Source organism: Glycine max, chromosome 6 (genome assembly GCF_000004515.6).
Source record: "Glycine max cultivar Williams 82 chromosome 6, Glycine_max_v4.0, whole genome shotgun sequence".
Taxonomy (NCBI): Eukaryota; Viridiplantae; Streptophyta; class Magnoliopsida; order Fabales; family Fabaceae; genus Glycine; species Glycine max.
In genome coordinates this window covers 50,321,912-50,335,175 of record NC_038242.2, presented here as the reverse complement: position 1 = coordinate 50,335,175, position 13,264 = coordinate 50,321,912, and the positions used below count along the sequence as shown (strand labels likewise).

General features: G+C 31.9%; 2 protein-coding genes across 2 annotated transcripts; one reads left to right on the top strand and one right to left on the bottom strand.

Annotated features, from left to right (window-relative positions):
• Nucleotides 1-1,469: 1,469 nt before the first annotated feature.
• On the bottom strand, nt 1,470-2,446 carry LOC100527823 (plant invertase/pectin methylesterase inhibitor superfamily protein). The gene has a single exon (NM_001251056.3). The coding sequence runs from the start codon at nt 2,404-2,406 to the stop codon at nt 1,714-1,716; it is 693 nt and encodes a 230-aa protein (NP_001237985.1). The 5' UTR covers nt 2,407-2,446; the 3' UTR covers nt 1,470-1,713.
• A 6,217-nt stretch (nt 2,447-8,663) lies between these two features.
• Nucleotides 8,664-11,043, top strand: LOC100800413 (pectinesterase). Its single transcript, XM_003536982.3, has 2 exons — nt 8,664-9,679; nt 10,180-11,043. Exons 1-2 carry the CDS (start codon nt 8,779-8,781, stop codon nt 10,872-10,874), a joined length of 1,596 nt encoding a protein of 531 aa, XP_003537030.1. The 5' UTR covers nt 8,664-8,778; the 3' UTR covers nt 10,875-11,043.
• The last annotated feature ends 2,221 nt before the right edge of the window (nt 11,044-13,264 follow it).

The following is a 13,264-nucleotide window of genomic DNA, read 5'->3' as shown; positions in this document are numbered from 1 at the left end:
TTTTTTTAAATCTGTTGCTGAAAAAAAAAACAATTTCTATTAAATCGACCCATTATTAGATTATCAACAAATATCTAGTCCTCTAAATTTTATGCTCGTGCGAGATGCCGAGTCCTTGGCATTCGACATGAAGATATATATGCATAATTTCATATCGACTAATGAAAGAATTAAATTAATAAAGTATATGAATATGTGATAACCATTAACCGAACATCATAATGAAATAGGAAAGCCATGGTCATCCAAACTTTTAACACAATGTGTGTGTAATTGTCATTAGTAAGAATTTTTATAATTTTATTATATTAAGTATTTGATTCTAAATTTAAAATTAATCTTGAACTTGGATAAATTTAGGTGGATTTTGTTTGAAGAAAAAAATTATTTTAAGTTCTAACTTATTTTTAAATATAAATATCTAAATATTTAAATATAAATTAGATCACTTCAAAATTAATTTTAACAAAAAATAATTTAGTTTAAAATAATTTTCCAAATGTTCACTAAACAATCATTGAAAGAGAAACAATAATTTTAATTTATAAAAAAACATAAAAAATATTTTATTTGTCATCATTTTCTTTATCATCATCATCATCATCATCATCATCATCATCATTATTATTATTATTATTATTATTATTATTATTATTATTATTATTATTATTATTATTATTATTATTATTATATTTTGGTGTTTAATAACATCAGCCCTTATGGCTAACTTACTAGCACCTTTTTTGATACATTAACTATTTCATTAATTATTTGTTTTCCATAATATAAAACCACTTTTTTTTTCTTTTTTCAAACTCATTTTTTCTATAACTTTTATATCTTCATTTTGACACAGGAAAGTTTATATAATAGACTTGAACATGCAAATTTTTCTTGTGAGTTTTTATGTAGATATTTTACACTCCAATTTTATTGCAGTTAAAAAAAAAATATTATCAAAACTATTACATTTTATTTATACACTATAATTTTTACTATCTTGGTTCCTCTAATTTTTTTCTCATAGCTCAAGTGAGAATAATCCTCACAGTTGATTTTATGAAGTTGAATTAAACATAAATCAGAATGTTATTAATATGGTATCAAAGATTATTATAATGAGCAGTATTAGGCCAATCGAGTCATCGGCTTTTGGATTATTATGAGATCATTTATAAATATCTAGTCTTGTATATTTCAAACTTAAGATGTTCAGCTCTGAAGGCTACCTTTGCATCATATCAAAAGATATGTTATAGATCCTATATGGACTAGTGATAAGTTAAATTAATGTTTATAAATAAGAGAAATTTTTTATCTCACAAGCGGATTTAATATAACTGAGTCTAAACCCAAATTTTACATGCTAGTTTAGTAAAGTTGAGATAAGTTTAAACCCAAAATCGACTAAGTTTTATCAAAAGGTTACAAATTCTATTAAATTTGGATTGTAAATAAATATAGCCATTAATTTTCACACTTGCCACTTCCGGTATTCCTTTCTTCGCACCACATAGGACCTGTCACAGGCTTAAGTGCTGGGTTCAGAGAGGAAAATGACCATACATTGTGCACATAAATTTTAAAGCAACTTGATCTCAAACCATTTTAAATACAATCAACACATCATAATTAAGCCAATTACATACCAAAGCCAAAAGAAAACCCTTTTTAAACAAAATAAAAAAGGAAAGATAAGCCTCTTATTATTAATTAGTATGCATTGTTGTTGATGAAATACAAAGCATTGCTAGTCTTCCTTGCCACATCCAAAACAATCTTTCTCATTTTGTCCGTCAAAGTGGAATCCACGTTCATCTCATCAAACCCATCTGAGCAAGTTTGATCATTGGTAATAGAGGCACTCACCCATGTCTGTACGTTGCTAATCTGAAACTTTCTATCAACACCACCCAAATCCCCCATGGCATCAAGGGAATCTTTGAGTTCACCAATGGAATCCTTCACATTGCCAAAACAATCTTGCACCACTTGTTCTGCAATTTCTGTCAAATTGTTTTTCTTCAGAATCTTTGATATGGCGGAGGATGCACTCTTGGCTGCCTTTAAAGCTAGGGAGAGAGACACATTGCATAGCTTGAGAGGATCTGCTTCAATTTTTGTAGCATAGGGGGATAGAGTTTTGTAGCATATTGATGGATATGTGGTGAAATTGCAAGAGGTTTTAATGTAGTTTTTGAAGGTTTGAGTGTAATTGGATTTGGATGGAATAATGGTTTTGTTTCGGTAATTGGTGGCAGCGTAATCATTCTTGGTTTGGGTGGAATTTGTGGGGATGGTAGAATTGTCACAAGCTGAAATGATGTTAGAGATGGCTAGAAGGATGAATGCAACAATTGTGAGAACTTTGTAGGAAGCTAGCTTCAAAGTGTAATTGGTTTCCATTTCTAGATCTCAGCTCTTTCTATTTCTTCTATGTTTTCATGTTCTATAGAGACCTTGATTTGCACGATTTATAGGTGTATTCCGTGAATGTTTTAAGCCACGTCCCTCACTAATAAAAGTGCAACTTAAGAGAATGTGCCGGAATACATGAATTGTACTTCAATTAATTCCAGTTAGTTTTTTAATTAAGAAATTATTATTTTTATATACTCTCAGTGTAAAAGAAATTGTATCAATAATTAATAAAAAATATAATAAAGATGATTTTTAAATTAATTATTAAATTTTTTTATCATACACAATAATTTATAATTAGATAACCATATAAATATCTTTATAGTTTATACCGTTGATATATATACATTATTTAGTAAACTCTAAACGTTTGATTAGATAATATCTGACTAGAACCAAAAAAAAAAAATCTGAACTGTCAAATAGCGTTTATAGTATAATTTGAATAATCACTACTCATAATTGAATCATCATAATAATAATGTAGTCATGATTATTCTACTATAAAATTGTTAATTTCAGAAACAAAGTGTAACTATAATATTTAAATGAAATACAATCCTTAATATTATACCGGTAATCTCTCAGACTTGTAAGATATTAATAGACCCATCAATTTTTTAATTTGTTTTTTTTATTATTATCGTATAGAGCCATCACTTTGCTCTCAATAACAAACACAATCAACTGAATTTGGAAACAGGTGTTTCTTTTAAATTGATGGGGAAAAAATTCGCACAATAGTATTCTATTCCTATTTACAATGCCTTATTAATCAATATTTTAATTAACGAACTCAAAATGTTTTGCCATAAACTAGTAAATTGGTATAACATTACTAATCTGTTAAGTAGTACTCTATAGTCAGTGATAATTAATTTCTAAGTAACAGTTAGCAGTTTCACTTTTCCCTGTGATTTTTGAGACATCTAACTAGCTTGTGTAAAAACAATATAACAATTAGAATGGAAGAAAAAAAAAGCATTTTCCTTATGCAAATTTTGTTTTTTGGTGAGAGTTATGCAAATATATTTTGTAACATCATAACTCATCTGAAAGAGATATACACGCCGGCATTTGAAAGGCAGAACGGGACAGATAAGCTTCCAACATTTACACGACACGTATGAAATACAGAGCTTCAAAAGTCTATAATCTAATTAACCTCAATGAACGTGCAGGCATTTCACGTTGGCCTGCGTCAAACGCTGCACAAAGATAGGAGATTAAGGCTTGAGATCACAAATTTTCTATGTTAATAATAATTGTGTCAACAAGGCAGCTACATGGAGGGTGACGAGATGATGAGCAAAGACACTTGTGTGATGATAAGTTGTGCTTTGGGACTTCTATGTCAATAGTCAACTCTTTTTTAATTCTATTGAATAATAAAAAAAATCAGTCTAGCTAAAATGATAATTATAATAAATACTGTATACGAAATTTAAAAGCTGGGATTACGTACCCTAAAAAATAAAACAGATTAAAATTCCACGCAAACCCTATTGACAATATATACTTCTATGAGATTTTTGACTGCTACATACTTTTCGGTGTTGATAAAATAGTATGTGTTTTTTTTATATAAAGAATTTAAGTGCTGGTGATCCGTGATCGGGCCTCAATTATAAATTTGATTTTTGCTTAATTGTAAAAAAAGTTTTTTTATTTATTTTATTTCACTAAATCGATTCTCTTATTTTTTTTTTAATTTACTATCAGAATCTTTCTATTTTTCCAAATTCATTATCTAAGTCCACAGAGAAAAAACTAAACGTTAACTATTAACTTAAAACGATGATTGTCATGTATTTGTATATAATTAATTGTTTAAGAGGTATTTTCAATTTACCCTCATGAGTAATTAGGTAACTAACAATTATCTCAAAAACAACAACTCATCACCGCTGTTCAGACCAGGCATAGCGATGATGGTGTGCGTTTTGACAACCATAATCTCCCTTACACTGCTCCTCCTCCTCTACATCAAACATTGCAACGACAACATCACATATGGCAGAGGTGGAAACTCGACTCCGTGGATGGTAGCGTTGTTTGCCGGAAGGAAAAACTTCGGCATTGATCAGTCTGTGGTGGAATCATTATCAATCTTCATATTTGGAGTGCTGCAGGGGCAAAAGGAAGGACTCGATTGCGCGGTGAGCCTGAACAAGTTCGAGGCCACGGAGGTTCTCTAGTTGTTGCTAAAAATCAAGCGGGTGCTCCACATGAAGTGTGTGGACACATGGCTGGATGCGAATTCCATGTGTCCTCTCTATCGCTACCGCGTGGATCTAGAGGACATTCTCCTAGTGGAGGACACAAAGCCTTTCCACCAAACTCATCAACAACGGAACAACAAACATGAATGCATGCGTTTGACTTCGAACCTGGAGAAGCAGGAGTTAATGGAGTCTCGACGGAGGCATTTGCCCGTTGGGGTGGAGGAAGGAGAAAAAAGGGAGGAGGAGCAGCATAGTCGGAGGTGGATGACATTGTTTAGAAGGTTGTTGGATAGCATTAGTGCCACATTGAGAAAGAAGAACGTTTTAAGATAACTGAAAGTTTGAGATAGTTGTTAGTTACCAAATTATTGATTAGGATAAATTAGAAATATCTCTTAAACGACCAATGGTATGCAGACACGCGACAATCAACATTTTAAGCTAACAGTCACTGTTTAATTTTTCTTCTGAGGACTTAGATAGTTAATTTGGAAAAATAAGATGATTTCGATAGTGAATTAAAAAATAAGAAGATCAATTTAGTGAAATGAAAAAATAGAAGAAGACTTTTTGTAATTAAGCCTTTGTTTTTTTTTTTACCTATGATTTAGCTTTGTCAGCTAAGGGTATAATATAATATATATCAAAGTGCCCAAAAATGTTCTTAAAAAGAAAGTCAATATGATTGCTGCAAATTAACACATGCGTCCCCCTTTGATGCAGGTCATTTTTCTTAATTCTTGTTTACACCGTTGTTTTACAAAAAGAAAAAAAAACAAGTAAAAGTGGAAAGTAATATACAATTAGCTAATGGTTAAAAATAAGTCAATTTTTTTTTATCAAACTATCTTGTAAGCTAGTGACATAGCTAAAATTATTACGTCAATAGAATATATACATTTTTGAATTTAAGTAATGTATAAATTAAAAAATATCCGACAGAGTTTTTTGAATTTAGGAAAAAGTATTATATGGGGTATTGAAATATATACAATGATCAAAATCAAGCCAAACAAAAAGCTTATAAAATGACAAACATAGAACAACATACCCCTCCTCCCAAAGAATAGTCTCTATTTAGAACATGTGTTCTCCCTCTTCAAATTAAACCTTCTACCCAAACGACAATCTAAGCAATTAATTTTACACATGAACATATTTTATTCTACCCTAGATAACACATTAATAATTAATATACTAAAACTAACAATAACAATTCTGAGAACTGAGAAGTTTTGAAATTAAAGTCATACATTTGCTTTTGAATAGTCCCGAACAATAATAGTTGAATGCAAATGCATCAAGTTAATAAAAAATATATTATCATCTACCTTGCTTGACAAAGTATAAAGAACTAAGAAATCATCACAGTCAAAATTGTTGATAAGATGCAGACCAATGGTGACAGAGCGATGACGTTAGAGTGTTTCATCTATCTTGTAACGTCTTTGATTGTTGACTTCTCGACAATCACACACTGACATTTCACGTAGTGACATTTCATTCAACTCTTCGTTGGTTAGAATTTTTCATAGGTATTTTTTGAGACCTTGACAATCACCCTTAATAGCTTTTAGAATCAATGACTATTTCCACAAACCAACACAAGACTTTTTAGTGTGTTTTATTTCCACTCACACGCTTTCTAGGAAACTTCTCAAAATTTCACTCATCTCATAACTACTTTAGGGTAAGCATGTTGAGTTGTGGAGTTCATAAGTGATAGGCTATTGAAAAATAAATACATCTTATTGATATAAATAGTATTAGTTAATTTGTTTTAAGTTATCATCAATTGTACCATCTTATACTTGCACAACTTTTGGATTCCTTTTTTCTTGTGTAATTCGTCGGGATGTTATATATCCTCGTAGCTCTTCATAGGATTCCTTTTTTCTGGATTAACTTACTAAGAAAGAGAATGATCTTATTATAAGGAAGGTAGTGAGAAGTACTAAACAACATGTTGCATAAGAAATTTACTAGGGATAGATGAATAATATTTTTCACAATATATTTTTTCTACTGCATATCGTTTAGAGCATGCTTATTTTCACCTTGTTCATGATGAGCTCATTCCAAAAACAAGATCAAGCTTCAGAACACCTAAAAAACAAATTTTAGCTCTAAATGTTTATGACAATTAGATATAGGAAAGATGTCAACGCTTGATCAAGGACGATGGGAATGGAATGAAAAAGAACTCATTAAGTTATACGAATCAATGTTAATGACAATTAAAAATATGGAAGATGTCGGAATGGAATTAATAAAAAAAATAAGAACTCATTAAGTTACCACTTTCATGTCACCAACATTATTTTTATCGCTTAATGAATTCTCAATCATTTATATGACTAAATGATCATTAATTACAAGAAAATGCCGATTTTCGATGACCAAAATTCATTGGTAAGTATGAAAATCCCCATCGGTAAATATGAATTTTCGACAAACCCAAATTTGTTGGTAGTTTGGTCATAGGAAAAAAACTCAGTCAATAAAATTACCCACGAATAATCCATCGACAATGGTTAATTTGTTCTGATCGCGATAATGATCATTAGATATCCGTCGATAATGATCAACGAATTACTGATGTCGTATCTGTCAATAAATTACCACTGTTATTTTATATATTGCCGACAGATTATTCTTTGACAATTTTATCATTAATATACTTTATAAATTTAAAATTTAATTATCTGATCGATTATTATATAATATTATATACTATTGTAAATTAATATTATACAATGACAAGATATACAAACAATAATAAATTTAAAAGATCCTAATTATTATAATGATTCGGCTACAAAATTATTGTCATACAAATTAATCCTATATATCTTTAACAGGTCAAATCATTCATAATTTAAAACAGACCATAGTTTTAATTATGTAAATACTTCATGTTAACATATCTATCATTTATGTCTCTTTTCAACACTTATTTATCACCTTAATATGATAACTACACTTCTCTTCTCCTGTATCTCGTCCTCTCTGGATGTCTACTATAGCATGGTATGGCCATACATTATTTTCCATCTTCAAAACATCCAATTAAATTAAGCGCTTTTGCTCCGCTATTGGTGATGATTGGACGACTAAGGGAGAAAATAAAAAGTAAGAAAGCTACCAACCAAAATCATTAAAAAATTTAAATGAAACCAATTACATCCATGAACGCGTTTACACATCATTATATATATATATATATATATATATATATATATATATATATATATATATATATATATATATATATATATATATATATATATATATATATATATATATATATATATATATATATATATATATATATATATATATATATATATAATGTTTTGTCAAAATTGCTCATAGTTTTCCTACTTAATTTTGCTGATTCCTCAAACTACTGCACATGGGTTACCCTAAAATCATAGAAATATATATGCTTGAACATAACGCATACGAGGACAAACGCCCACCAAGTGAAAATGATTACTACGTTCAAAGAAACTACTCCTTCTCCTAGCTAGCTTGAAGAAGTCCACTCAAAATGGATAATATATCAATTTTCTTTCGCCGCATCGTGCATGAATATGGATATATAGCATACAACTTCAGGCGAACTCAACCTTATTATCCTAAAAAACCATAGTTTAATTGTATGTTTCTATTGTAATAGCCGTCATGAGTACATTAATAAGTAAGCTTCAGAGATGTCGCTCTGGAAAGATCACACGACACTTGTTTTTCTTGCTATCACAATTAGAGACTTCTACCCTCTATGTGATATTAAGCAAGCCCTAACTATACTAATTCAAGCAATTAGAAAATAAAAGTATTAATTTTCCTACCTGATAAGATTTTATTCCTTTCATCTTTTCTTGCAAATGAATTCACAGTTTGTATCTGTGTCATTCTTCATTATCATTTGAATTCAGCCCACACGTTTACCCCTTCTACACTCCACATCCACCTAAGAAATATATATATATGTAACATCTCATCACAGAAAGCATTACAAACCAAAAACATTGATCAAACATTAATTATTTGTGGTGCAAGTGCAACTTACAACTCTCATTGATAATTTCTTCAGTCTTCTTAATCTTACTTTTATTCTTCACTTAAAATGGAAACCCTTATTGGAAAAACATTCCTCACACTCTTATTTTTATCTTCAGTTTTCTCAATAGTCTCGTCAAGTAGTGGACCAGCTCCATCCAGCAACATAGATTGGTGGTGCAACCTAACCCCACACCCTGTGCCATGCAAACACTACACCATTACTCAAATGAAGAGCCATCATTTCCAAATCAAGCACAAAACTGTCTTCCGGGAAATGCTTCTTCAACATGCCTTAAACCAAGCCCTCATCATGCAAAAAGAAGCACATGAATCTCACCAAAACAGCATGGCAACAAAGAACCACAGAACCGTGAATGAAGATTGTTTGAAGCTCTATGGAAAAACCATCTTCCACCTCAACCGCACCCTTGAGTGCTTTCATGGGAAGCAAAACTGTTCATCAGTTGATGCACAAACATGGCTCAGCACTTCTCTCACAAACATTCAAACGTGTCAAGATGGCACGGTTGAACTTGCTGTTGAAGATTTCGAAGTTCCCAACAACAATGTTTCTGAGATGATAAGGAACAGCTTGGCTATCAACATGGACTTCATGAATCATCATCACCACATGGAAGAAAAACCAGGAGATGCGTTTCCAAGGTGGTTTTCAAAGCATGAGAGGAAACTGTTGCAGTCTTCAATGATAAAGGCACGTATTGTTGTGGCGAAAGATGGTTCGGGGAATTTCAAGACTGTGCAAGATGCTCTCAATGCTGCGGCAAAGAGGAAAGAGAAAACAAGATTTGTGATACATGTCAAGAAAGGAGTATATAGAGAGAATATTGAGGTTGCTCTGCACAATGATAACATCATGCTGGTTGGTGATGGGTTGAGAAATACCATAATCACCAGTGCCAGAAGTGTTCAAGATGGTTATACTACTTATAGTTCTGCAACTGCTGGTAAGTTATAATCCATATTCTTTCTCTTTCTTGCTCCTTTTATTTATATTGATGTATACCTCAGGTTTAAATATAAGAAAAAAAAACTGGAGAATTGGTTTTGAATATAAACAAATTTCCAATAATTTTACCTCATTTATTAATATCATTTATTTAATAAGGATTTTGATTACAATAATTCATTATTCTTATATCAAATTTCAATGAAAAACATTTAAAGAAAGTAACTAATTTATTTAATTGAGATTAATATAATTAAATATTGTTAACTAACTTTCTTATTAGTTAAAAAGTGAATTGGTTTTTATTTTTTTGCTTATACTAAAAAATCAGAATAGTACATCCCATTGAATAATGACAAGTGTGACTGAGGGTGTTGCTAATATATTTCTTTCTAATTCTCTAATTGTGTGTGAAGGAAGTGTTTCTAACATTTCAGTTTCCAAAAGTTCCTTATGACTCTCCTTGACTTCTAAACCACTTGAACTATCCAATTTCAGGAATAGACGGCCTCCACTTTATTGCACGCGACATCACCTTCCAAAACAGTGCTGGTGTTCACAAGGGTCAAGCTGTGGCTCTCCGATCGGCCTCAGACCTCTCCGTCTTCTACCGGTGTGGCATAATGGGCTACCAAGACACCCTCATGGCTCATGCACAACGCCAATTTTACCGCCAATGCTACATCTATGGCACAGTTGACTTCATCTTTGGTAATGCTGCAGTGGTATTCCAAAATTGTTACATTTTCGCAAGAAGACCCTTAGAAGGCCAAGCCAACATGATCACTGCCCAAGGTCGAGGTGACCCATTTCAAAATACTGGAATTTCAATCCACAACTCTCAAATTCGGGCAGCTCCTGATCTCAAGCCTGTTGTTGACAAGTACAACACTTTCTTGGGTAGGCCTTGGCAACAATACTCTAGAGTGGTGGTCATGAAAACGTTCATGGACACCTTGGTGAACCCATTGGGTTGGTCTCCATGGGGTGATTCTGATTTTGCTCAGGACACAGTTTATTATGGAGAATATCAAAATTATGGGCCTAGAGCATCTACAACCAATAGAGTAAAATGGCCTGGTTTTCATGTGATTACTAGCCCAACTGAAGCGTCACAGTTTACTGTCACACGCCTCCTTGCTGGCCCAACATGGTTGGGTTCTACAACCGTGCCATTTACCTCTGGCCTGTGAGCTTGTGCTATGTGGTTACAATTTGTCGAGTCAATTATTTATTTGGAATTAAGTTATATGGTAGTTTGTGTAAAACACATTCAATTGATATTCTTCTGTATACAATTTATACTGTATTATTCTTTGTAAGACATAAACAAGCACAAGAAGGAAAATTGAATTGTATTTTAAACAATTTACAAAATCTTTTTGAATGACTTTAAATCTTTGTCTGTTTATTAGACAATATCAGAAAAATTTAGAAAATGATCCACTTGGTAAGAAAGCTTTGTAATAAAACCTTTGTTAAAAATAGGATAAACAAAAAGTTTGAAACACAAGGTTAGTAACATACATAAACAATATAAAAAACATAGATTTTGTACTAATTCGTCTGTACCAAAGAGAATGTGTCCAATTCTTGGTTAAGCACTAGGTTTCAGTATAATTGTTACAAGTTTTCACTATCCTTTTTCAAACCACTTCTTTCTCCGTCCCAAGTAGTTTGCATAGTTGTCTCCCCAAGCAATCAACCCAAGTATTTACAACTTCTTTCTACCAAGATCATTAAGAAATTGGATAAGGGTAAGCTCACTAATTATCTACTTATAAGATGGACGTGCAAGAATAAGTGCAAGTGTTTACACTAAGAATTTACAACTTAGTACAAGATATTTTAAGCTTAAGAGAGTTCAATATATAAGGCTTTTTGATAGAGAACTAGGAATCTTCAAAGGAAGAGGAAGGAGACTTCAAGATTTATTTTCGTGTAGACTCCTCCGTTAATTGATCCTAACCATCTCACATAGGCTCGTCACGACTAGATGATGGGTTTTGTTTTCATGTAGGAGCAAAATCTTTATGCTTATTCATTTGGTTCAACCTATAATTTTTGGAGCAACTAGATAAAGAATGACCGATCAACATTCAAAACAGAAGACAACTTCTCATAGATTATCTCAATAAAAAAGCAAAATCCCTTTCTTTGGCTCTCGAGTGACAAAGGTCATAAGCTTGTTCATGTCCTCATGGGCTTGAGGCACAAGACTTCTCAACTAACTAATTCTGACCGTCTCACATAAATCTGTCATGCCTATTTTCCAACCTATAATTTTTGGATAAAGAATGACCAATTGACTAGCAAAAAAGAATAAAAAGAAGGCAATTTCTCATAAGTTATCCCAATAAAGAAGCAAAACATTCTTCTTCAGCTAGTATCTCCTTTAGTAAGTTCCCAATATAATGAGGTCAAATGAATAAGAATTCGAGCAAAATGACCAAACATCTGATTATGTGTAGCTTCATCCAAGGATATAGGACTACCTATAGCCCCAACAATCTTAAATAACATTTTAGGGTGCCAATACTTCTATGGAAGATCATGGAATCTTACCCAAGATTAGGCATGTGTTTGTTTTTGCTTATTAGGATTGAAGTTAGGTGTCCATGGTATTAAAAGAAGAAGACCTAGGCACACATTCCTTGCACCCACTACCCAAACACTACAAAGATTCTCTGGAGAAGTGAAACTAAACTCATAGAAACCCCTTCCCAATGAAATCATCTGTCATTGCCCAATGGGCTTGCAATGTTTAGTTAATTGTGCACACAAATCATGCACCTTGATTGGTTGATCATCCTTTCCTATAATAAGGCATCCATGTAGTAGGTTATTTTATCAACCCTCCTACCCTAGCCTATATTGCTCCTCCAACATCTTGATGGAAAGGGAGTCACCTTTGACACAGGCACATGGAAGTTGGCTTATAGGGATATCAATCATATTGGTCATAACTTAGTTAAAGGAATGAATTTGTGTGGAGGCAGGAAGCCCTAAGAAGAATTAGGAAATTCCAAGAACCCCCTCAAACATATAACTTCTCCAATGGAGGAATGCAAAACCCTAAGATATCACATAGAGCAAAACCCTAGTGGATCCATCCCCCCCCCCTCTCTCACTTAAGTGTAAAGTTAGACTTAATTATGTTTTTTACTCTACTTTTTTTTTTTTGGCAAATTTTACCTTAACAAAATAATTTGGTACATCTTATCTTCTATTTTTAATTAAGAAACTTATGAATTTTACCTTATGTCATTTGTCCGTTAACTGATTAATAGAGTTTATGTGACATTATAACATAATTTCACTTTTCACCTTCAACTTTTTTACTTTTCGACTAATTTTAACCTCATATTTTTTTTTATTTTTTAGCAAGTTTTATTCTTAACTTTTTATTTTTTGGCAATTTTTACCCCCAAATTTTGCAAAGAATTAACGGACAAAGATGAAAGGTAATATTGCAAGTTTATTTTTAAAGTTGGTAGTAAAATACACTACACGAATTTATTGGGATAAAATTCGCTAAATAATAAAAAGTTAGGGATAAATAGTGCAATTAAGTTAAAAATTA